This window comes from Elaeis guineensis, chromosome 4 (assembly GCF_000442705.2).
Source record: "Elaeis guineensis isolate ETL-2024a chromosome 4, EG11, whole genome shotgun sequence".
Classification (NCBI taxonomy): Eukaryota; Viridiplantae; Streptophyta; class Magnoliopsida; order Arecales; family Arecaceae; genus Elaeis; species Elaeis guineensis.
The window spans coordinates 10,219,406-10,245,230 of NC_025996.2; the positions used below are offsets into that span (position 1 = coordinate 10,219,406).

The 25,825-nt window shown below is 37.2% G+C and overlaps 2 protein-coding genes and 1 long non-coding RNA gene across 5 annotated transcripts in view; all 3 read left to right on the plus strand.

Moving 5' to 3' along the window:
• The first annotated feature begins 291 nt into the window (after positions 1–291).
• Positions 292–25,825, plus strand: part of LOC105043979 (choline-phosphate cytidylyltransferase 2) — a 36,532-nt gene continuing 10,998 nt past the window's right edge. The window contains exons 1-8 of one of the 2 annotated variants that reach the window (XM_073255499.1): positions 294–709; positions 1,820–1,933; positions 3,081–3,176; positions 3,687–3,729; positions 3,828–3,983; positions 4,125–4,193; positions 16,369–16,479; positions 16,567–16,990. In XM_073255499.1, the coding sequence (XP_073111600.1) occupies positions 453–709; positions 1,820–1,933; positions 3,081–3,176; positions 3,687–3,729; positions 3,828–3,983; positions 4,125–4,193; positions 16,369–16,479; positions 16,567–16,668 (948 nt within the window). In that variant the 5' untranslated portion in view covers positions 294–452 and the 3' untranslated portion in view covers positions 16,669–16,990. Of the gene's footprint in view, positions 710–1,819; positions 1,934–3,080; positions 3,177–3,686; positions 3,730–3,827; positions 3,984–4,124; positions 4,194–16,368; positions 16,480–16,566; positions 16,991–25,825 lie in introns of those variants that run through there. The other variant, XM_073255500.1, reaches the window with a different exon arrangement.
• LOC140857118 (plastidal glycolate/glycerate translocator 1, chloroplastic-like) lies at positions 17,659–25,810 on the plus strand (the record flags this gene model as incomplete). 2 transcript variants are annotated; one of them, XM_073255497.1, is given in 8 exon segments in its annotated part: positions 17,659–18,001; positions 18,099–18,414; positions 19,904–20,183; positions 20,384–20,499; positions 22,000–22,109; positions 22,289–22,466; positions 22,630–22,759; positions 25,757–25,810. In XM_073255497.1, coding segments are annotated over 8 exon segments (1,280 nt in total), but the record flags the coding sequence as incomplete, so codon positions are not given.
• On the plus strand, positions 23,095–23,869 carry LOC140857119 (uncharacterized). Its single transcript, XR_012140608.1, has 2 exons — positions 23,095–23,381; positions 23,496–23,869. It is a non-coding gene; the product is annotated as an uncharacterized lncRNA (long non-coding RNA).

Genomic DNA, 25,825 nt, shown 5'->3' on the forward strand with positions numbered 1-25,825 from the left:
ATTCAAATCATTTAAAGTTAATTATTGGGGACTCAAATTTGGGGGTTTGAATTGTTAAGCAGAGAAATATGATTACTTAGATATATTTTAGTCAATTTTTCCTATTACAGGGCTAAAACAGGGCTAAAACGGTAAATTCATATCAAAAATCTAAATAATAGTTGGAGTACCCCGGGGAAATTCTTTTCCTATTACAAATATAGAACGGGGTTTTCGCCCACGGATCCGTCCCCTTCTCTCTCTAAAAACGTCTTTTTAAGCGTCTCTCCCTCGTCTTCTCTCCCCGGGTCTCCGCTCTCCCTCTCTCTTGCTCTCCTCACCCCCCCCTCCTCCCCTCCCTCTCTCTCTCTCCAAAGATTCGGAAACCGCTCTCATCCACGAAGAAAACCGGCAGCACCCTCCCGATCCAAGCTCGGAGACCACTATATCGGGCGACAGGATCTGATCATCCAATGGCGCGCGTGCCACGGAAGCGGCAGGGCGGAAACCCCAAGGAGGACGGCGACGATGCCACTGGCGTGCCGCCGGAGTCCGCCGAGGAGTCTCCGGCGACGCCAGAATCCCACTACGAGCAGTTTTCTTCTCCAGCGCTGGCGGCGGAGCCTGAGAAGGATGTTCCGGAGGACAGGCCTGTCCGCGTATACGCCGATGGAATCTACGATCTTTTCCACTTTGGCCACGCTCGAGCCCTAGAACAGGCCAAAAAATCGTGAGATTTCATCCCTCGATTTATCTCTTTCTCTCTCTCTCTCTCTCTCTCTCTCTCTCTCTCTCTTTTAAATCGTTTCTTTAGTATCTGTTGATTTATAGGGGGTGATTTGGTTATGGATTGCTGCATCCATGAAATTATCTTTTGCACAATATTATAGATCAATTGTGTAGACATGGATGCATTGAGGGCAAGTGTGAAACTGTTCTCTTCTTTTTCTTTTCGTTTTTTCAAAAAAAAAAGAGTTGTACTAAAATAAAATTGGTTTTTTAATATTGAGATTTGGCAGCAGTATTTAGCTGTAGCTAAATATGTCTGGATTGCACAGTTCATGGTTAAGGTATATACGTGTATGAACGGGCATGCGCATGCGTGCATGCTCTGTTGTTGAAATTTTTAGCCTATTAGTGGTAGGTCACCAAAAAAGAGAAAAAAGAGGGTTTTTAGGTATAAGATCTCCGAGCATTGAAAACAGTAATATTATTAGGGATCGAAATCAATAATTTGACAAATTGACTCGTCATATTCTTTTTCTTTTGGTCAAGTCAGTCAGATTCGAGGATGTAATAACATTCAGAGTTTTTTTGGGCATTTGTGGATAAAGTTTTGCAATTGCAGTTGTGCAGTTTGATATGGACGGCGTAATAGTGCGTTGCAATTGTTGGTGGAGGGTAACTGCAGTTGTTCTGTCTGTCTGTCTCTGTGTGTGCACGGCATGCGCACATGTATGCTGGTTGTGCTTAATCTGAAGTATAAAATAAATATATATGAAGGACATCTTGAGTTCTTTTTTTTTTTTCCCTACCTGATGAATTAATTACTTTACATGATAGAGAATTTGGTCATGGTACGTTTTCTTGAGGACCAGTGCTTCAGATGCTATGAACAGGTGTTGACTTTGACTTGATAGTCAGTTATATGACATTTGAGATCTGGAAACATGATGGTAGGTTTGATTAATTTATGAGATAGTCAGTAATATTTCCATCCTGTATAAGAATGCATGTGCTTTATCTTTCTTTAAGATCTTACTGTTTACTTCCATACTAGATAACTATTCTTTGGTGAAAAGTATGTTTGTGAATTGACCAAGTTTTCTTTGCCTTTCAGATTTCCCAACACCTATTTACTTGTTGGGTGCTGCAATGATGAAATCACCCACATGTATAAGGGGAAAACTGTCATGACTGAATCCGAGCGCTATGAGTCACTCCGCCATTGCAAGTATGTAGTGTTCCATCCATCTTGCTTCCTAAGTATATTTTTTAGAAAGAAATTCAATGATTAGGTGCGCCTCAAATGTTGTTCATCATTTTATTGCTTTGGTTGCCACTCATCCAGTCATCCTAGAAGCTACATCTATCTAGTGGTATGCGATCTTATTTTTGGTGGTAACAATTTAGTTTATGCTAGCTAACTAAATTGTGAATCTAAAGTTTTTTTGTTATTGTTTATGGTGTAATAGTTGTGATTTTTTTTTTAAATTCTTTTTTTGGATTGATGTAGAACTAAACAGACAATTTTGGAAAAGGAAGTTGGAGAAGCAATGTTATCTAGTCACTCAAGTATCGTGTAATTTAGTTGAGGAATAATAACTACAAACAGGAGTATGTTAAGTAGAACAGTGCAAGATATGTAATCACTTGACTTAGTGAAAATAAAGCATAAATTAGAAGAATGCATGGGTTGATCAAACAGAAGGAGTATGTTAAGTAGAACAGTGCAAGATATTTAATCATTTGATGTTGAAAATAAAGCGTAAATTAGAAGATTTAACTTGTAATTTAGTTGAGGAATAATAACTACAAGCATAGTATGTTAAGTAGAACAGTGCAGGATATGTAATCGTTTGACTTATTGAAAATAAAGCATAAATTAGAATAATGCATGGGCTGATCGAGGTTTGTACTTTTAATATCTTAGAGTTTCAGTTACATTATGTTTCCTAAACTTATGCCTTCTAAACCAGTGGTTATGGTTATAGGATTCTAATTTACCAGTTTGTGGGTGTTTCAACTGAGCAGTTAGTAATTTTGTTTTGATTTATGATGAAATGTCATTAAGTTTCTTCGATCTGTTTTCCTCATTTTTATGCACTATTTGCATTTTTCTGTTTTTATCATGACAGTTCCTTCTTGACACATGCTTGTCTTGTATTCATGCAATAGTTCTTTCATTTCTGGATTCAATCAGTTTGCTTACTTGTGCGAACATATGTGGTGCAGACTGATTTGCTGTGCTTTTTGTTTCTATTTTAGCTGTGCTTTCTTTCTCCATGTAATTTTGGTATTTATTACGTGTCATGAGAAAGCTGGAGTCTCTTCTGCTTGTCAATTGTATGCAAGTTAATATGTTCTACTTCTCATCATAGGTGGGTTGATGAGGTTATTCCTGATGCTCCATGGGTCATCACACAGGAGTTCCTGGACAAACACAAGATTGATTTTGTGGCTCACGATGCCCTCCCGTAAGATCGATCAGCATAAGTATATCCACATTTGATAACATTTTCTGCAAATTTCTACTTGTGAAAAGGATTTCTGCTTCATGCTTAGCTTCAATGGTGAAATTCTTTGTCAAATGATCTACATACTAGTTAGAGGTAAACCTAAGGAAAAGCAAGACTGCAGAAGATGGATCAAGATAAATGAATCACCTCATGATGTGGTGATATCCTTAATTCCATTATGATTGTCTAATGTTTTTGGACCACAATATCTTTCCAATGTGTGTATTTTTTTTGTGTGTGTGCAAGTGGGAGATAGAGAGAGAGAGAGAGAGAGAGAGAGAGAGAGAGAGAGAGAGAGAGAGAGAGAGACTCTACTCCTCTACATGAACTGTTGATTCCAGTTCTTTTTGAAATTTGTAGCTGTTAGATTGCATGATTATATCCATGTACATTGCAATCTTGATTCTTGCTGTTATGTGCCCATATTGGTGCTGTAACTTGTCTTCATATTTTTGTTATGCTTTGTAGATATGCGGATGCAAGTGGAGCTGGCAAAGACGTTTATGAATTTGTTAGTTCTCTGAATGGAATTGGGATGATAGATGATTTATTTGTTTATTTCCATTTATTGATTAGTTAATAGTTGACTAGTATATTCTTTTGTTGTAGGTCAAATCTGTTGGAAAATTTAAGGAAACAAAGCGCACAGATGGCATATCTACATCAGATATCATAATGAGGATTCTGAAGGATTACAATGAATATGTGAAGAGAAATTTAGCACGAGGATACACAAGGAAGGACCTTGGCGTGAGCTATGTGAAGGCATGATAATACGCTGAAAGCTTACTTTTCATCCAGAAATATGGATATTCTTATCTAACACTGTCACTGATCTTTATGCATTTTTTTCACTTGTGTGTTGTTCTAAGTATTGATTGGTGTCTCCTGATTTATTTCTATCAGGAAAAGCAACTGAGGGTGAACATGGAACTCACTAAATTGCGTGAGAAAGTAAAGGCACAGCAAGAAAAGGTAAGCTTTGGATTGCTAAGCTTATATTCAGCTTTTTTTTTTTGCTAGTTCATAATGACTGAATCATACAGGATGAATGAAGAGAATGCTTTCCAGATGTAGGAATAGAGAATAAAAGAAAGTGCTATCCTCTGGATGTGCACCTAGAATTTTATATAAATGTCTTAGATCTGTTGTTCATGTTGCTCTTTTGTGGCCGTCTTGTGTGCTTGTGCATGGAGTCAAATTGAAGGAACAGTAACACTTGGGCATAGCACCACATTCATGGTCCAATGAGCAACCTGGATGGCTCATCCGGCACTCATGCAGCAATTTCTGTGCATGTGTCCAATAGATAGCATCACGAGCTTGATGTCATATACTATGTAACAACTAAGTTGATGCTCCATTGTTGGCTTCATATAATTATTTGACAACAATGCAGATAACAGGCAACTGTACAAAAGCCATGATGGTCTCATATCCTGTGGCATCAAATTGACACAAGGCAACAAAAACAATCCTTCTACCAATCGATTTTCATGAATAAGATAGTTTAAGATAACTGGAGGTGTTTCACCTTCTTGCTTATGAAATGCCTTAAATAGTCACCTCATTATCCAATTTATCAAACAGTCAAATTATCACTGAGAATATGCCTTCCCTTTGATTAATCATCAATGTGCATGTACGGATTGACCTGCATTATGATGGCAGATCAGAAGTTATGTTACCACATGTTATTAATGACCAAAGGAATATCAGTATTCAAATATTACTGCATTGTATTTGTAGTTGAGTATGTTTTGCTGCATTATGTTGGATATATGCGTGCTTCTAGTGAAAATAACCTATAATTAGCCATGTAGCTGCCAATTCTTCTTAGAATGTTAGATACTTGGTAACCTGGTCATAATGATATCACTTTCTGAAGTTGAGCTGAATTCAGATTTTCTTTTGAGTAAAGCTGAACTCTAATTTCAAAGTCAACCAGAAAGTTAGAAGTATCCAACTTCATCAATCTAGTTCATGGGCTAGAGACAAAGTTTCAATACTAAGGCAACCGGAATCCACAACAATTTGGGAAGTTAGGGCATTAAGGAAAGCTGAGATTGCTGTCCTGCTATTTAGAGCTGGACAAATCTGTAGAACATGGATCGAGTAGATGTAGAAAAGCTATTTTAGAATCTTGAGGAATTTACCATGTTAACGGAAGGAAAACAGTTTTCCTCCAGGATGTCCAGGTTGCATCTAAAAATTTTTCTAATGTTCTACTTGTTTAATGATCAAATTCTTACCTGAAACGCAGCGGAACCAGGGATCAAATCCTAAATTATCTGATATAAACCTTCGCGGAGGTCTGGATGTGCAGACCCTCTACTTCGCATGCACGTCAGACGCCGCAAGAAAGCAGGATGAACTCCAATCCAATTGACTTAGCAACTCAATCAATCGAGGGATGAGATGTGCTTATTGATACCTCACACTAGCAGGTGGGATGTCCAAAGAGACCCCAAGCCTAAAGGAAGAAGGGGTGGCAACAAGGGGAGAGGTCAAAGGGAAGATAGGACCTCTCTCTTCTCACACCTCGCTCTCTCTTTTCTCTTTTCTCTTTTCTCAATTTGATTTGTTTGCTATGCTATTGCTATTGCTATTGCTATACATCCATAGGTAGAGACCCTCTCTATTTATAGATGATTCTCATGATCCAATGAGATTAGGACTCCTAATTTAAATCTGATTTGAATTGGTCCAATACTCATGAAAGAAGGATTCTTATATGAGATATAATTATCATCACATATGACAATCAACTTGCATCCAATCTCTCACCCATTTGAGACGCCCCAAATAAGCACCAAACTAGGTTTTGGTCGTGCTTCATGAGGGGGTATTCCCAGTGCAAGTAGGAATACTCATATCTCATCCAAAACAGGTCCAATTCGAATCCGATTCAAAGCTGGTTCGAAATAATTTCGAAAGGCTATCAATCCCAAACTCTTTAAGACTTTTGTACCAAGTCTAACTTGGATTTTGGATTCATTTAAGTCCAATTAATTTAGATCTAATCTGAAATTAATTAGTACTTAAATCCAATCTTTCATATGTTCCATGAATCATAGATCAGAAACTGTTCATCTCTGAGATCGAATCTGAACCTCATGTGTAGTGCTAGCTAGATATAGTCAACTCTTCAATCCCGTTTGACCCATAACTTAATTCTCAATCAAGTTAGCTTATATGTTTAATCAAGTCAAGTACTTTCAAATTGGACATATAAACATAGGTCACTTTTTCATACTTTGTCTAACTTGTGTACGTGACTCCATAAGTTCAAACACTAAGTCGGTAGCACAGAAATCAATTCCTGCACTAATCGAGATACCATCTAGCAATGGTTCCTGACGTCCAAATAGGTCAAATTATCGCAAAGGAATATTCCAGAATCTATACACATGGTTATCGTGTAATTCATCCTTTTGACCCTGGATGCTTAGGATGGTCTCAGATTAATTGTCAACCGAGATTGCTTTATCTATATTGTATTTCAACCTCTCAAATTCATCTCATGGATTATCTTGGTCAAGACTTTACTAAATTGAAATACAGCGATACATCAACTCCAATAATCCGAAGGGATCAATCCTATCTTGATCCGCACACAGACTTCGTAAGTATTCGACTGTACCCAGTAGCCTTCTGTACTGCATTAAAAATCCAGATAGTCCGGCATCAAAGCACAGTGAGTTGCTTGCAAGTCACTATGGTAATCTCAGGTCTGAAGGACACTTATATCAATGTGTTTCGCAAGCAGCTCTTGACAGCAGAGCGCTCAGCAAGTGAGTCACTTGTTCAGTGACGATGTAATCTTATATTTCATCTGTATGCCATACCAGTATCACTATACTCTTTGATTAAGAGGACAACCCATATGGCACATAATGACCTCCACTCGATAAACATCATTGTCCCGTAATAATGTATCATTTGGTCGCGATCATGTTTAAGATCTATACAATAAGTCTTCTCTTTATCATACACTAGCATAGTTCTAGAGACTTCATCACAGTACAAGAGTTTAAGGAAGATGTCATTTTGCGATGAAAAATGTCAGAATAATTATTATTCAATTGATCAATAATTCATATATAAGGATGAACTCAATCGTTACACGATTGATTTTAGGACACAATTCCCAACACCTCTCATTTGGACTAAAGCCAATCGAGGTAGTATCTTATACCTATCTTCAATTTGAAGTTATCAAACTCTTTGATTCCGAGAGCTTTAGTGAAGGGGTCGGTTAGGTTCTCCTTTTCGTCGATCTTCTGAAGTTCGACGTCATCTCGATTCACGATCTCTCGTACCAGATGATAGTGGTGCAGAATATGCTTGGTGCGATGGTGCGACTTGGGTTCTTTCGCTTGAGCTATGGCATTGAAGCTGTCACAGTACAGCAGGAAGAACCATCAATGGAAGATATAACTCTCAGCTTGATGATAAACTTTTACAACCACATCGCTTTTTTGCAGTATCCGATGTGCAATGTCTCCGTTCGCATATAGAATCGACTATAGTATGTTGCTTGAACTCTTCTAGCAAACAACTCCTCCATTCAAGGTAAATACGTAGCCCGACATGTTCTACTGTCATCATAATTTGACTGAAAACTGAAATTAGTATATCCCACAAGTTTCAGATCAGAGTCTCCATAGATAAGCCATTGATCTTTAGTATTTCTCAAATACTTAAGAATTACTTTCGTAATCTTCAATGCTTCTCATCCGGATCTGACTGGTACTACTCACTATCCCTAGTGAATATGCCACATCCGGCCTCGTACATGTCATAGCATATATGATAGATCCACTGTCGAAGTATATGATATTTACTCATGCGCTCTCTCTCCTCAGGAGTTTTGGACAATCCTTCTTGGAAAGAGTAATTTCATGGCTTATCGAAAGATAGCCTTTCTTAGAATTATTCATGTTGAATCGCTTCAACAAGATGTCAATGTACGTGAATTGGGACAATCCAAGCAACCTTCTGGATCTATCCCTATAGATCTTCATCCCTAGAATGTAGGATGCTTCTCCCAATTCTTCATGGAGAACTGTAATGATAACCACAGCTTCACACTCTGTAAAGTCGGATGTCATTTCCTAGTAACAGTATGTCATCCACAGACAGAACAAGAAAAATGACCACAGAATCGGAAGTCCACTTGTAGACGCAAGGCTCTTCTCCATTCCTAACGAAGTCATACGTTTTAATCACCTTATCAAAATGCATGTTCCAACTCCTCGATGTCTGTTTAAGTCCATAAATAAATCTTTTCAGCTTGCACACTTTCAACTCATCTGTGGATGTGAATTCTTTAGTTGTATCATATACACCTTTTCTTCCAGTTCTTCATTAAGAAAAACGATTTTGACATCCATCTGTCAGATCTTATAATCTAAGTGTGCAGCGATAGCAAGCATAATCCAGATGGACTTGAGCATGCCATAGGAGAGAATATCTCATCATAGTCAATATCATAACGCTGACGTAATCCTTGCAACTAGACGGCTTTATAGATCTCTACCTTCCGTCCGCTCTTTTTCTTGAAATTTATTTACATCCTTGATTTTTATTATGGAATGACTTAATGATAATTTGCTTCAAGAATTAGAATATTTAAGAGTTGAGGTTGAGTAAGAAAATTTCGATGACTAGAAATAGTGATTTGATCAATCAACAATGGTGTATTGATCTTTATGACATAACTTAATGATGAAGTGTATCGAGAATTAAATATCAAAAGTCGGAAATGAATGAAATGATAAATTTTCAATCTTTGAAATATGAATAAGAGAAAATATTTTGAATTTTGATTAATTGGATGTCATCATATGATTCATAGAAGTATTTTTCTATCTTATGATGGGTGGAATTAGAGTGTTACATCCTATGGGTTTTATCCCTTCAGACGGATCAACTAGTGTCCATACACTATTGATCTCCATGGAATTCATCTCGAACTTCATGGCCTCAAGCTATTTTGAGAGTCGGGCCTTTGCATGGCCTCCATATAGGTGATCGGATTCTCATCGTTCTCATCAAGTTCAATGAGATCACCATTTCGGATCAAGAAACTGTAGTATCTGTCCGGTTGATGCGGTACTCTACCGGATCTCCTTAATGGTGCCTCTACCGATTTCAGATTCGATTCACCAATCGAATCCAATTCTGTATGTGTTGGTCCTTTCACCTCATGAACTTCATCAAGTTCAATTTTACAGGCATTAGCTTCTTCACCAAGGAACTCTTTTTCTAAAAAGACTGTTCGGCTGCTAACAAATACTTTTGTTCTGCAACGAGGTAAAAATAGTACCTTTTAGTTTTCTTTGGGTATCCTATAAACAAGCATCTATCGGATTTCGTTCCAAGCTTATTTGTCTTTAAACGCTTGACACAAGCTGGATACTCCCAGACCCTAAGGTGTGAGAGCACTGGCTTACGTCTAGTTCATATCTCATATGGAGTTTTATCGATAGACTTACTGGGTACCTATTCAAAATGTAGTAGGCAGTCTCTAGAGCATATCTCCAAAAGGAGATTGGCAGACTGAAAAAGCCCATCATAGACCGGACCATGTCTAACAAGGTTCGATTCCTTCTCTCGGACACATCATTATGTTGTAGTGTTCCAGGAGGGATCCATTATGAGAGAATTTCATTCTCTTCCAGATATGTCAGGAATTCATTGGTGAGGTATTCACCTTGGTCTGATCGAAAAATCTTAATACTCTTTCTAGTTTGTTTCTTTATTTCAGCACGGAATCGTTTGAACATTTCAAATAATTCTAACTTATGCTTCATAAGATAAACATACCCATACCTCGATAGGTCGTCTGTAAACATAATGAAGTAGTAGTATTCTCTTCTAGCACTTATGTTCATAGGCTTGCATACATCAGTGTGTATTAGATCTAGGACATCGTTGGCTCTCTCATCTTTTTCTTTAACAGATAACTTAGTCATCTTACTAAGTAGACAAGACTCACAGATAGGCAATGATTCACAATCATCTATGTCAAAGACATGTTCCTTGATCAACCTGTCAATCTTATTCTTGTTCACATGATCAAGCCTACAATGCCAAAGGTAGGATTCACTGACATTATCTATTTTGGGACGTTTACTAGGTATGTACATTACACTAACAGGCCGTGATATTGTGTATATGCCATGTTTCAATTGTTCATGCATAATTGTAGTATCATTCACAACGATATCACAAAAATCATCTTTTATTATAAATTTGTAACTAAGTTTGGCCAAAAGATCTACAGAGATGACATTCATCATAAAGGAGGAACAATAATGACAATCATCCAACATGACACTATTGGAATCGAAGACAAGCTGTAAAGTTTTCAAGATCAGAACTAGAACAAGGCTTCCATCTCCAATATTAAGGAATCGCTCGTCCTCTCAAAATTTCTTACTTATCTACAGTCCTTGCAACGAATTGCATATATTAATAGGACTTTCGGTATCTAATACTCGGATAGTAGTATCACAAACAGAGAAATTATAAGGTGTTATCATATAAATACCTTGTGAAGCAATCACTTGCCTTTTTCTCTTATACTTAGGCCTGTTTGGGTCAAGGGTGGCTATATAAGCAGGGCAATTCCTTTTCCAATGATCCAGCTTTTTACAGAAGAAGCACTCTGCTTGGCTTTTGTCAACTTTTGACATTTTGCTCTGCTTGGGATCGACGGCACGGGTTTTCTGCATATTTTTCTTTTTTCCTCTTAGAGGATTGATGTCCTGCAGATGAACCTTCCACTAAATTCACTGTCTCTTTCAGGAGCTGGTGATCTTTTTCAAAAGTCTGCAGTAATCCTAACAAATCATGGTAGTTTACTGCAGGCTTCGTTATTCTATAATGACTGAGAAAGGGTAGGTAGGATTTCGGTAGCGAATTGAGGATAGCATCCTTGCTTAACTGTTCATACAATGGAAAGCCAAATTGCTAAGGCATTTCATCTGCTCAATCATGTACAATACATGATCGGTGACTGAAGCACCCTCTCGCATACGGATATTGAACACTGTGCAGGAGGTTGTCTCTCCGCATTCTCAGGAGTGTCGAAGGACTCATTCAACATTTGAATCATCTCCTCAAGCTGTGCATCCTCGAACTTACGACTAAGTTCGTCGTTCATAGCTATCCTCATCACGCAACTTACAGTCGTGCGGTCATTAAGCCACTTCATGGGTCTTTCGCAGCACGAGGAGCATTGGCTGCAGGTTCTTCAGGTGCCCGATCCTTAAGGATATATAAAATTCTTTCATGCTCCAACACGATCTTCAACTTTCGATACCAGTTATCGAAGTTGGGTCCGGTAAGCTTGTCGCTGTCCCGAACGGAGGAATAGTGTGTTGGCCATAACTGAAAGGAAAAAACACTAGCCTATTAGTATATGAATTACTTTTAATCCTGAAGACATAGATTTTAGTCTAAAGGTTCTCCCACTATTTTTAACAAATTGGTAGCCTCTACTTCCAACTCGAAGAATTACATTAATTCTTTAGCGGGTACTAAAATCCACACGGACTGCATTCGGGCCCGAGTGTAGCTCGGCCAACCTTAGTGCATCCATGGGTAGGTTCATAACCAATTGTTTCTCCAAACAACTTCTAGCAATGGATTCTGCCCCAGGTGTCCCTTCAGTAGGCGTGTGGCGCCTCCATTGAAAATCTTGATTAAATCCAACCATTATGACACACTAAGTGCATCCAACAAATGGATGTCCAGGCTCGAGTGTGGCTCTGCCAATCTGAGCATTGATCTGAAGGTACATCATGATGGTTATATGATCAATTTCAATATCTAATAGACATCAAGCGTGTGGCGCCTCCAATGCCTATTTGGAATATTGAACTCATTATCACACATCTTAATGGGATGCAATGATCAAGTTATCTCATAACTTTATCACTTTATGGATCTAATAATTTAGAGGATTTGATTTAATTGATCTGAGAATATGAGAAGAAGTCGACCTGCAAGCTGCAAATCTTCCCACTGACTTCACCAAGTCATGTAAAGGATTAAGCATAAGCTGGTCTCAAGACACCTAAATCAGTCACACTGATTCACCTTAATGGCATGGGTTTGAACGAATCGACTAGTGATCTAATCAAAATATAATCTACCATGTTGATCGGATAAGTGAGATCAGCGGGAGGGATCTGCCCTTAACTCGTCGTAGACGCATCTAGATGAATAGCTCCCAATTAAAAATCACTTGATCGAATCTGCCAAACTTATCTTAGACACCAACTGGTTAATTAGTTTCGATTGGACACACCAGAAGATTCGGGCTCAACCACGGAGCCATGATCATGGTCCATTTATTAGGATCAAACACATGGACATGATCAAATTTCAATTATTGAGATTGATTTAGAGAAATACTGACCTAATCTAATTCAACACTTGATAGATTTAATCAATTTCTCTACTTGGTCCATATGTATTTCTAACCCTAAGTCTAACCCATGATAATTTTTAAATCAATATCAATTACATCATATGCAATATGTAATTCAGATTTAAAATAATTTTATATCTGAATTTTATCTTATTGTAATGAATCATAAATCATTTTAGATCTAATCTAAATATATTTATGATCAAAATAATACATAAAAATCTGTTTGCTTTTTTTCTTCATGAAATTGGATCACAACAACACCCCTACACGTCATAAGAGTACCCATCGAATAGGCAAAAGAGATTAATTTCTTCAATCTCTTATAACCGGATGATCTGATGATCTCATCAATCCAAATACTAGACTATTAGGATTTGAAATCTAATTTCATATATAATTACATCAACATACAATTATTGACAAAACTATTGTGTTATGAACATGTCCTTAATCTTATCAATTATGTTTTTTATCTAATCCAATTAGATTTAATGCATCATATACATCATATCAAATCTGAAACATATCTTATATTGATTATAAAATATTAATTTCAAATTTGATATCAAATAGAAAATTAATTAGATGCAAATATGAATGCATAAGGAATTAATTTTTGGTAAAATCTGTTTTCGTGTAGTGCTGAATTATGATAGGATTCAGATCTAAATATCCATCGAAACGGATCCAATTTAAATCTGAAATAAATTTCACTTCATAAGGAAAACAACAACATTAAAATTCTATTAAAACAGATTTTAATTCATGTTATTTTTTCATAAAAAATTCAGCAACAGCAGAATTCTGTTATAACAGATTTATAACAATCTCAATCAACCATTGATTAGGCACCTCTAATCCAATCAAAATCAGATCAAAAATTTTATATAAATAAATTTAAATGAGATTTAATATCCACAAAAACTCTCGATTATATCTTGTGTAAATAATCTCAAAAATTTTATTTTGCATGCATATATTTCAGACCTGTTCTGATACCAGTTGAAGGGAAGTGAAACAGTTTTCCTTCGGGATATCCAGGTTGCATCTAAAAATTTTCTAATGTTTTACTTGTTTAATGATCAAATCCTTACCTGAAACGCAGCGGAATCAGGGATCAAATCCCAAATTATCTGATATAATCCTTTGCGAAGGTCTGGATGTGCAGATCCTCTACTTTGCATGCACGTCAGACGCCGCAGGAAAGCAGGATAAACTCCAATCCAATTGGCTTAGCAACTCAATCAATCGAGGGATGAAATGTGCTAGTATGACACCTCACACTAGCAGGTGGGATGTCCAAAGAGACCCCACGCCCAAAGAAAGAGGGGTGGCAACAAGGGGAGAAGCCAAAGGGAAGATAGGACCTCTCTCTCTTCTCACGCCTCTCTCTTTCTTTTCTCTTCTTTCAATCTGATTTGTTTGCTATGCTATTGCTATTGCTATGCATCCATAGATAGAGACCCTCTCTATTTATAGATGATTCTCATGATCCAATGAGATTAGAACTTCTAATTCAAATCTGATTTGAATTGGTCCAGTACTCATGAAAGAAGGATTCTTATATGAGATATAATTGTCATCACATATGACAATCAACTTGCACCCAATCTCTCACCCACTTGGGACGCCCCAAATAAGCACCAAACTAGGTTTTGGTCGTGTTTCATGAGGGGGTATTTCCAGTGCAAGTAGGAATACTCATATCTCATCCAAAACAGGTCCGATTCGAATCCGATTCGAAGCTGATTTGAAACAATTTCGAAAGACTGTCAATCTCAAACTCTTTAGGACTTTTGTACTAAGTCTAACTTGGATTTTAGATCCATTTAAGTCCAATTAATTTAGATTTAATCTGAAATTAATTAGTACTTAAATTCAATCTTTCATATGTTTCATGAATCATAGATCAGAAACTGTTCTATCTTCGGAATCGATCCTGAATCTCATGTGTAGTGCTAGTTAGACATATTCAACTCTTCAATCCCGTTTGATCTATAACTTAATTCTCAATCAAGTTAGCTTATATGTTCCATCAAGTCAAGTACTTCCAAATTGGACATATAAACATAGGTCAATTCCTTCCTACTTTATCTGACTTGTGTGCGTGACTCCATAGGTTCAAACACTAAGCCGGTGGCACAAGAACCAATTCCTGCACTAATCGAGATACCATTTAGCAATAGTTTCCAACGTCCAGATAGGTCGAATTATCGTAAAGGAATATTTCAGAACCCATACACATGGTTACCACATAATTCATTCTTTTAACTTTGGATGCTTCAGGATGATCTCAGGTTAACTGTCAACCGAGATTGCTTCATCCACATTGTATTTCAACCTTTCAAATTCATCTCATGGATTACCTTGGTCAAGACTTTACTAAATTGAAATACAGTGATACATCAACTCCAATAATCCAGAGGGGTCAATCACATTTTGATCCGCACACAGATTTCGCAAGTACTTGACTGTACCCAGTAGCCTTTCGTCATTGCATTTGAAATCCAGATAGTTCGGCATCAAAGCACAGTGAGTTGCTTGTAAGTTACTATGGTGATCTCATGTCTGAATGATACTTATACCCATGTGTTTCGCGAGTAGCTTTTGACAGCAGAATGCTCAGCAGGTGAGTCACTTGTTCAGTAACGATGTACTCCTACATCTCACCTGTATGCCATACTAGTATCACCACACTCCTTGGTTAAGAGGACAACCAACCCATATGGCACACAATGACCTTCACTCGATAAACGTCATTGTCTCGTAATGACGTATCATTTGGTCGCGAACATGTTTAAGAACTATACGATAAATTCTCTCTTTATCGTACACTAGTATAGTTTTAGGGACTTCATCACAGTACAAGAGTTCAAGGAAGATTCATTTTGTGATGAAAAATATCAGAATAAATATTATTCAATTGATTAATAATTAATATACAAGGATGAATTCAATTATCACACGATTGATTTTAGGACACAATTCCCAATAGTTAAGGATGAGGATGGCATGCACTATATTTTTGCATGCAAAAGGGGCCAACTAAGGACTTTTCACACAGTTCTATGAAGTAACCATATCTGGTTATAGATTTGATAAAATGCTCCAAAGTGATGCGAGAGCATGCGAAAGGAGGGAGGTTTGGAGATACTGAATGGTCACGATTGATCAAAAGTGATCTACTTGTAGGATTTTCTGTGTCAGGTTTGTTAGACTTAGATCTTGGATTTGACCTGCACTTAATCTTGAGGCATGGTAGCAAAAATAGAAGAGGAGGCGGTGCCCAAAGTAAGGGCTTTGCTAAGTTCGAGTATCAAACTGATGGAGTGATGAATCCCCGTACCAGGGATCACACGGCTGGCTGTAACAGTTCTTGTGATAGATCTGCTATGTGGATGTTAGATATCATTTTCTTAGTGCAATGCCTGATGTATTTATTGTACTATAAAAATCTGGCAGGCTGTGAGAATCAAGTATTTTGGTTTGTCATTGCAAACGGTCTTTGCCAACTTCAACAGGGGCATATTTGTTTTTGGAACAAGGGCCATCCTTTCATGGTCGATAGTGGAAACTGACTATTTTCCGTTCCTGTATACTATAATTGTTTTTGAGAATGTTTATTGAGTACTATTTTTTTGTCCAATTAATAGATGGTTACTTTATGTGGAAATTGTAACATCTCTTCATTGTGTTTTGCAGTTGCAAACAGCAGCAAAGACCGCTGGGATCAATCACGAGGAGTGGATGGAGAATGCAGATCGCTGGATTGCAGGATTTCTTGAGAAGTTTGAGGAAGGATGTCATATCATGGTGAGTTGTCAGAAAATGTTCCACTTCTGTTATAATTACAATCGATATTCGGCTTGCGCTTAATTGTTGGTGGTGTTTTGCTGACAGCAAACTGCCATTAAAGACCGAATTCAGGAGAGATTGAGGAGGCAGTCGAGCAAAGAAATGAGTGCCAACCTTCTGGAGGAACCAATGGCATTTGATGGATAGTTATAAAAATGACTGAGATATGGACATTATAATTTCTATTCTTTATGCTGTCTTATCCTCATGTGAGATTATGTGGTTTTGATTCTTTTGTGTCGTTGGAAGACCACCGCGGCAGTTGCTGTTGCTACGGCTTCCATCTTTCTTCTCATGAGTGCGTGACTACTGTTAAAGCAGTAGAGCAGTTTGTGATCAGCATATATCAAATGATCATTGACTGAAGGTGCTGCAAGCATCATCCTTTTGATATAGATTTTCATTAATAATACTTGTTCGATCATCAGTACCATGATGTTCATCTCATGAAGACTGCATTAGTTACAAACTAAGGTGTAATCTGTTGATATATGGATCTTTGTGGTATTGGCGACTTCTATGGCATGCGAGAGGTATGATAATTTTTTACTAGAATATTTAAATACAATGTATATTATTCTCGATATGTAATTAAAATTTGATGATTATGATCTTCTTTCCCACTTCGTTGGTTGGTTATGAAATGGTGTGTTGTCTGGCACTTGGTTCATTGCTGGTAAACAAAAGATTGCCAACGGTTGCTACCTTAAATTGGGGTTATGCAGAACTAGATACAAATCAAATGTTAGGCAATGGATCGTGACAGGCCGAGTTTACTCCGTGTATATGCATGACTAGAATCGGACACGTTACTGGTAATGCATTCCATATGATAATAAAAGATCAAACTGAACCCGGTCAATCAGACCTCCATTCACGTTCACCTACATCTCGCTTCCCCTTGCCCTCTTTTTGTATCTCTCTGCTACCTCACGGTCTATCCGGCGACCCACACCACCCACCGAACTCCACCCCAGTACGAGGGGAAAAGAACTACAGCATAAGCCTAGCCAAAGCTATTTTGACGGTAATAATGATTTGGTTATTATTTTCCGGCCGTAAAAATAACCAAAAAAAAAAAAAAAAAGGTGAGCCGCAAACGCCTATTTCAGTCCTTAAAAGTTTAAACGAAAAAATCAAGATTTCTGAGCTCAGCACTTACGCACGTCTCCTTCCGACGGCCACTGCCCCCGTGACGCTTGCGCACACCCCACTCCCACGTCGCCGTGCCTCCAAATTATCCCTCAAAAACCCCTCAATTTTGTTACAAGAATCCCCCAAAACCTCTGCTCCCAAACCCATCTCCTCCCACCTCACTCATCAACCATCTTGGCCGCCGCCGGGAGGCCGAGCAATCCCCACACCGCACTCTTGATTTCTTGTCATGCACATGGATGACGACGGCGCGAAATCGCAGAGCCTAATTCCCCCGAGATCCGCCGGCGCCGAGGGCGTCCGCACCGCTGTCGGATTTCCCCATGTGAATACCTTTCGTTCGATGCCGGATGGATACTGGGTATCAAATTCTTGGTTCTGATTTTTTTTTTTTTTTTTTTTGGTGGGGTATTCTTCACCAGGTTGTGGGGATCTTGCATTTGGTGGTGTCACTGGGGATAATTCTTGCGGCAGATAAGCTTCTTGAGCAGGCTTTTGCTGCTGCTGCGATAAAATTCCCGAGCGCTCTTTTCGGGATGTTCTGCGTGTTCTCGGTGCTCATGTTCTTGGACTACGTTGCTTCCTCTGCTGCGATGGGCTTGACGGGTTTCTTTGAGCCGGCGACTTTGTTCATCCAGAGGTGGCTTCCGCTGTTTTATGTCCCGGCGCTGGTGGTTTTGCCTCTTGCGGTGAGGGATATCCCGGCGGCTTCGGGGCTTAAGATTTGTTTCATCCTAGGTTTGCTGTTTCTTTTTGTCAGCCATAGTAGTTGTGGAATTAGTTTATTTTGCATTGTGGTAAAATATTATATTTATCTTTAATAATAATTATGTAGGTCACGGTTGTGTGCTCCAGAATAATTTTATTGCACTCTTTTGCCATAAAGATTTTGCATACCCTTGGTCTAGTGCATTATTGCTAAAATGCCCTGTCATTGTAGAAATTGTTGGGATTTTTTTTTTTTGGTTATTTTTTGCTTCAGCAACAATATGTTACCATATTAGAGCACTGCATACTTTGCCTTATCAGAACTTTTTCTTCTAATGCTTGTGTGCTTTATCAGTTGCTTTTATGCATTAACAGGACATTGGAATAAATATCTCTATTTTGTTAGGATTCTTACATTGCAGGCAATACCTATAAGGCCTGCTTAGGATGCTCAATGCCCCTGTGTTTGTCATTTCTCACTAGCATTTGTGTATTATAACAAATCAATACCATAACCCTGCGGAAAATGAAATCTAATAATAAACAGGACGGCAATGTTCTGTAACATGCAAACAGTGCCTTCGGTCTGGAAACTTGGAAGAAATGTTGAAACAAATGCTAAACATCTTACCTGGGAATGCAACCATTGTATATGCTGATGCAAGTCAAATGAGCATGTCAGCCAAAATTGTTCAGTGCTTATACAAACTCTATTGGCATAGTATATGAAAATCATAGTGAAAAATTAAGGATGCGTCAAAAAACAACATATCAACATCATGTTCTGTGCTATGTTTATATATATATATATATACATGGTAGGGGAAATTATACTAGTTATCTCGAGCACTTCTCTCTCAAAGGCAATTGGAAGAATTGTCCACTAGAAGCTTGCCACAAGAATGATGCATTGAACTTGTAACCAGAGGAGCATATGTCCCATGAACGGTATCCAGAGTGTCATGATGGTTCCTGGCTACAAGCTTCTGAGTTCTGCTACCATGTAACTAGAGGAGCAAGCGTTGGTGTGCATGTTGATATAAATTAGGGCATGTAGACAATATGCATGCAAGACTTGCACCTTAATAAGGCTGTTGTTGCACAATTTCTAGTTTCATCTATAATGTCTGTATGTACAAGAGATGTTACTGAATTATGTGCAGAATTTTTAAATCTGCATCATAGGAACATCAGGTTGGAGCAGGAAAGCAAGGATAAGAAAAATGTATATGCTTATGATAGCTATGCACAGTAAGGGCTGATACTATATCTTTTCAAGCCTGCAGTTCATGATGTTAGAATACCATGAAAAGGTAAAACTGTAAAAGTAAATGTAAAGTCTACAACACCTGACATAAGAGAGCAGACTGTACTTTTGCTTTCTCTTCTGCTGTGAATGTCATTATTTCTAGTAATGTCGATGATTTCTAGAAAAAATATTATCTTGTAATAGAATATTTCAGTTGGCAAATATATTCTGTATTCGGTTGTTGGGAATTCTTTCTGAACAAGAGATCAGTTTCCGTTTTTTCTCCAGTTGGTGGCTGGCTGGCTTCACTTTCTGTTGCAGGGTACACAGCCATTACTGTAAGAAGAGTTATGAAGACAGAAATGATACCTGCAGAACCCATGACGAAACCTTCTCCATTTACCTCGGTTGAGCTTTGGGTTTGGACTGCAATTTTCATTTCAACATTTATTCTTGCATTTATATGGCCAACAGCACTTGGTACAAGTGCGAGAACATGCCTTCCATTCCTTCTTGCTGCTACAGTTTTGGGATACATGGTTGGTTCTTGGTAATATGCTTCATATACTCATTAGATGATAAAATATATGTTGCAGTATCAATATTTTGGACACTTAGTTGTTGGCTCTTTGTTAAGGTTGCCATCTAAAATTCTTAGTTAGTTGTTGTTTCGTATACCCGTTAGATCATAGAATATATGTTGCAGTATCAATATTTTGGACACTTAGTTGTTGTTGGCTCTCTGTTCAGGTTGCCATCTAATGTGAAGAAGGTGTTCCATCCAATTATCTGCTGTGCATTTGCTGCAGACTTGGCAGCATTGGCATATGGGTACTTCTCACGGTCTGGAATGGATGCTGTTCTAGGTTTATAACTTACTTTTCTTGTGGCATTCCATTACTCCAGTATGGATCTCTTCATGCATATTGATTTATCTTATTTTATTGACATTCATGTGAAGTTTTATTGAAGCATGTTAGAGATGCATCGAATGATTTATGTGTTCTACTTTAACCATCTTCCTTTTCAGCACTTCCTGCGAGATATGTCATGGGAAGTCAGCTTGCTGGGAATCAGTGAGTTGATCATATGTTACTGGCACGCAAACAAACAAACAGACACACACACACACACACACATGCATATACACAAATATATGTACATATACATACATTCATACCTCCATCATATGTTCATATAAGTGCACGACCTTATGTGTGTAGGCACATGGACACACATTATGGTGTTGAGTACACCTGTTTTTCTTATTGAAGAATGATTGTCTACTCTTGTAGTTCTCATTCGTATTTTTCAAAAATTATGAGATTTTCAAATATTATGATTGGCTCTGGATTGGTGATGATATTTGCAGATGGATTTGCTCCTAGACAGTCAATAATTGTGTCTTGGAGCTACATTACAAGTTCAAAAGAAAAGTGGTATAGCATATCTGAGAATATTATATTATAAATAATTGTCAATGACATGCCAGTCAAAATAAAATACAGCAGCAGAACAACTGTTAACATTTCGTATGATATGACTATCAGTATGCCCTTCTAAAGGCCCCAATAATTTATCTAGACACTGACAAGGAACCTGCCTGGCTAAAAGTAATGCATGTTGAACTATAGATATGCTATGCTCTTGTCATATAGCTGTCAAACAAGGTCATCTGCTGGCTTGACATTAAGTTATGCCCTTATATTTACAAATTGGATTCCAAGTCCAAATGTTTGTTTAAACCACCACCCCACCCCCTCCTTCTCCCCTTCCCTCACTTCTTCCCCCCCTCCTCTGCCCCTTCCTTTTTCGTTGAACATGACAGAAATGCTGCCATATGGTTTTGAACCTAGGACATCTTCCCAGTAGGAGAGGGGTGATTATCAGCTTACTTAAGTCCTGTTAGCATGGACTTTTTACATCATGTGAGATGAATAGATTTTTTATATTTTTGCAGATGCATGAAAACTTATACATTTTCCATAACATTGCTGTTTCAAGATTAAATTCATTTACATTGGATCACATGTTAAAACAGGGCGTAAGAAAATATAGTTGGCAAGCTTTAACTTCTGCATTTCTGGTCTATTATGCAAAAGAAACAACAACTGATTCTTAAAGAGAGAAAATACATTCAAACATACCAAGAACTCCTAAAACAATCAAACTGGAAATTCAAAATTTACGTCAAATAAGATAGGTGGACCATGACTTCAAAGTTCAGTAGGATAACTTATCTGCATAATAAAATACATGTGTAGCACACAATCAAATATGTATCTCCTTTACAACCTGCCCAAAGAAGCAATTGATTTTATGACGTTCTTGTTATATGCATGCTGATTAATAATATGTTTCTACAGCTGACTACCTTACCAAAGTGTCATCAAATCCTGGAGCTGGTGACTTGCTTATGGGATTTCTGGGATCTGTTATTATTTCATTTGCCTTTTCAATGTTCAAACAGAGAAAGGTAACTTATTTGATTCCTGGATCATAATTTTACATGCCATGTGTTGCTGTAAATTTTTCATTGTATATTGGTTTAGGTTATAAACATGTAACTCAACAACATTTTCTTCTCTTATCTTTTCCCATATTTATGTTAGAATGAATTATGACTAAACAGCTTTTGTTATTCTTGACTTCTAGCTTGTGAAGAGGCATGCAGCTGAGATTTTCTCAACAGTCATAATATCAACTATTTTCTCTTTGTATTCAACTGCTATTGTAGGACGCATCATTGGGTTAGAACCAACTCTAACCATATCAATCTTACCAAGATGTATAACTGTGGCTTTGGCTCTCAGCATAGTATCCTTGTTTGAAGGTAAAGTCTGATGCTCATTGCATTTAGCCTTTATTTTTCTATAATTACCAAGCAACATGCTTTATGCAATTCAGTCGATGAAATAATTTTGAATCTACTTGGTTGCCAGTCTTGGTATTCACTTTCTATTTCTCTGATTTCCTTCTTTTTTGTGTGGCTGTAGGTGCAAATTCATCTCTTACTGCAGCTGTGGTGGTCCTCACGGGTCTTGTTGGAGCAAATTTTGTGCAAGCTGTGATGGATAAACTTCGGCTGCATGATCCTATAGCTAGAGGAATAGCAACAGCTTCTAGGTACACGTTTTCCAGCATCTTCTTTTGCAATTTTGTGGTCTACAACTCTTTCATAGTTTTACCAATTTATACTTTTTACTCTACAAAAGAGCCTCAAATCTCTCAGTGAAAACCTTCACATTTGCTATTAGCAGTTTTTTAACAATTTGGAGCAAAAAAGTAGTGTATGAAATTGCAAGTTAAAATATTCTCAAATAAAATTCAATTTCAACTGAACCATCTTTTGTCAATAATCCTAGATTTCATGATTTAAGAGCAAGATATCATGATACAGGTTTCCATTGCATCATCGGATTTCAGAAATTTGAGTGGCCAACAATTGTTCTATGGTAAGAGAAATGAATTTAATCACATGAAAATCCATTAATCTAAATCAGCCATTTGCAAAGTCTTAACAATTGTGTAGATAGTTCTTTAGTTACTTAGCTTATGCTGTTTGTCCTGAATAGAGTGGAGAAGTAAAAGGTTTTGGTACTTATCTTCCAGAGAATTTCTCTATTTCTTTTCTCATGAATTTAATCGATATAGTTATCAGTTGTAGAATTTAACCAGCTAATCCATGTCAATGAGGAAGAATTTAGTGGTGCTTTACTGCAGTAAAATTTCCTCACTGCATCTCCTGGTGAGTGTCCTCTATGGTGTTAACATATTTAGGGTAATTTTTCTCTAGGACGTCGTTTTTGATGGACTAAGATCGTTTCTTGAGAATGATTGAGATCTATGTTATCACCTGCAGGTCTCCTTTTATGGATTTTACAGGTTTCAGGGTTATTTCCTTCAAAAAGTTTTATGTCTCTAGAAGAAAATGAGGGCTAATCATGCATCTTATCTTTGTGCGGGAAAATCATGGACATGGTTTTTATAGAGGGTTTACAAAGAATGTTTCGAATTACCTTGCCATAGTCATCATGAACACTTGTGTAGAAGCCACTTATTATAGATCCATATTATAGTATATTGTTCATGGAACTGAAGCCTTGAAAATTGAGTATCCAACCATAATAATAATCATCTAGTCTTTTCTCAACTATTTAGGATTGGCTTTATAGATTCTCATTTGCTAAGTATCCCTTTCTAGGGCCACATCTAATGTTATTCCAAGGTTAAGGATCCAATATTTGCAAAAAATAAATTATGGGCTCATGCAAAAAATAAATTAAGGAGACTACTTGAAAATAAATTGTGCTCCATTTGGAGGTTTAGTATCAAAGTCGTCATTCTCATCATTTTTAAATTTGTATTTTTAATGTTCTTAATGTTGAGAAGTTTCAAAATATGGATATCCTAAAATGATAAGGGGTGAAAATGTGAGTTTGAAAAATTCTTTTCAAGTAGAAATTTACATTTTTGTGATTTAAGGATTTTTATAATATTGCATTGCACAGTCGAACACCTGATATATCTTGTAATTTCAAAAAGAAAAAGGTAAAATCATGAAATGTCATGATTTTGCATAACATACAAAAAATAGTTCATACGTAGGAAGGTGATGTTGTAAGATGATGGCTTGGAGATTTTGGATGAATATTCATCCTGAGAGTAAAAGGAAGGATAGAAAATTAAGAGAAAATATTTCTCTATAGCGCGTGATTACTATGGTTTATGGTATCCACTAACTCCACAAGCCCAACCTGCACAACCATTCCCATGACTCAACAGAGACAGGTTACCAGTCTTATGTCATCATTATAGAAACTTTGAAGTTTGAACTGATCCTTTTGAATGGTAGCAAGCTGTTCTTTGAGGGCACAAGGAAGAAAAGTTAAAGAATAGTTAGTTTGCCCATTATAGATTCATACAAAAAAAGAAGGGAACGGGAAAGAAGCACAAGACATTGGAAATGTTTATCTTATATTCTTTATATGCTAAAAGAGGTAGCTTTGGTAGTATTCTTTCTCTTAACAGTTTTAGGAAGGAAAAAAAAAAGAGGAAACTGGAAAAGTAAAATAGTGTAACATTCTCGAGTTGAAATAAAGCTTTAAAAAGAAAAGAGAAAAGATTAAGCTATTGGTTCTTTACACGTTTTATGATGTGAGTGAGCAGAATGTTGCCACTTTTCTTGTTCACTATATACATGTTCAAGCTTCTTGGGGCTTCAAATTGGAGCTGGTGGACTTGAACGGCAGGATACTAAGATACTGTTGGTTGTAGAGATAATTGCTCATGATCTTCTTACAAGCTGTCACAGCTAATTTGTAAGTCAAAATTTTAACTGAAAAGAGATATAGAACTGTGCCTGTATGCCTATTATTATTATTTTAAGAAATACCCAGGATTTGAACCTCGGACGTCCTTCAAAGAAAGCCCTTAGGAAAGAGTTGCCAACCAACCGTGCTAATAATTATTGGCAATATATTTACAATTGACATCCATCGAGGAATCCATTGACGCACGTGCAACTTAAAGAGTATAAAATTGTATCATGTATGCATATATGTATGTACGTGTTTGTGTATGCATGTACAGATATATATGTGCATGTATGTATGTATATATGTATGTGTGTAATCTGAAAATTTTATTTTGAAATATTATTTTTGCCACAAATTACAAAAAAATTATTGGCAAAAAAGTTCTTTTTGCACAATTACAATCAAGTTTAATGGTGTCCTGTTCTTGCAAGACTTCCTGTATATTTGTTTTGTTTGCTCTTCTAAGGTTTCCTGTGCTTGCAAGATTTGTTTCTTTGTTCTCACTCTTTCGTTGGTCTACTGTCTTGTGCTTTCAGTTAAGTTTTTTTAATGAAGTACCCTATCATTTTCCCAAAAAAAAAAGAAATAGAAAGAAAAACGGGAAAAGAGAGTGGAATTTTGTAAACACTGTGCAATCCTGGAGACTAGTTGAAGTAAACTGAAAACTTCTATCCAATCTAGCAAAGTAACAAATGTTGTTGACAGCTTAAATGTCGGATGCAAGATACTTCAATGAGATGCTATAATTTTATGATTCTCTTGTACATGGAACTAAAAAATAGCTGCATATGATTTTTCCTGTCAGTGCTCATGGGCTGGGAACAGCAGCATTGTCAGCGAAGGAACCTGAGGCTCTTCCGTTCTGTGCCATGGC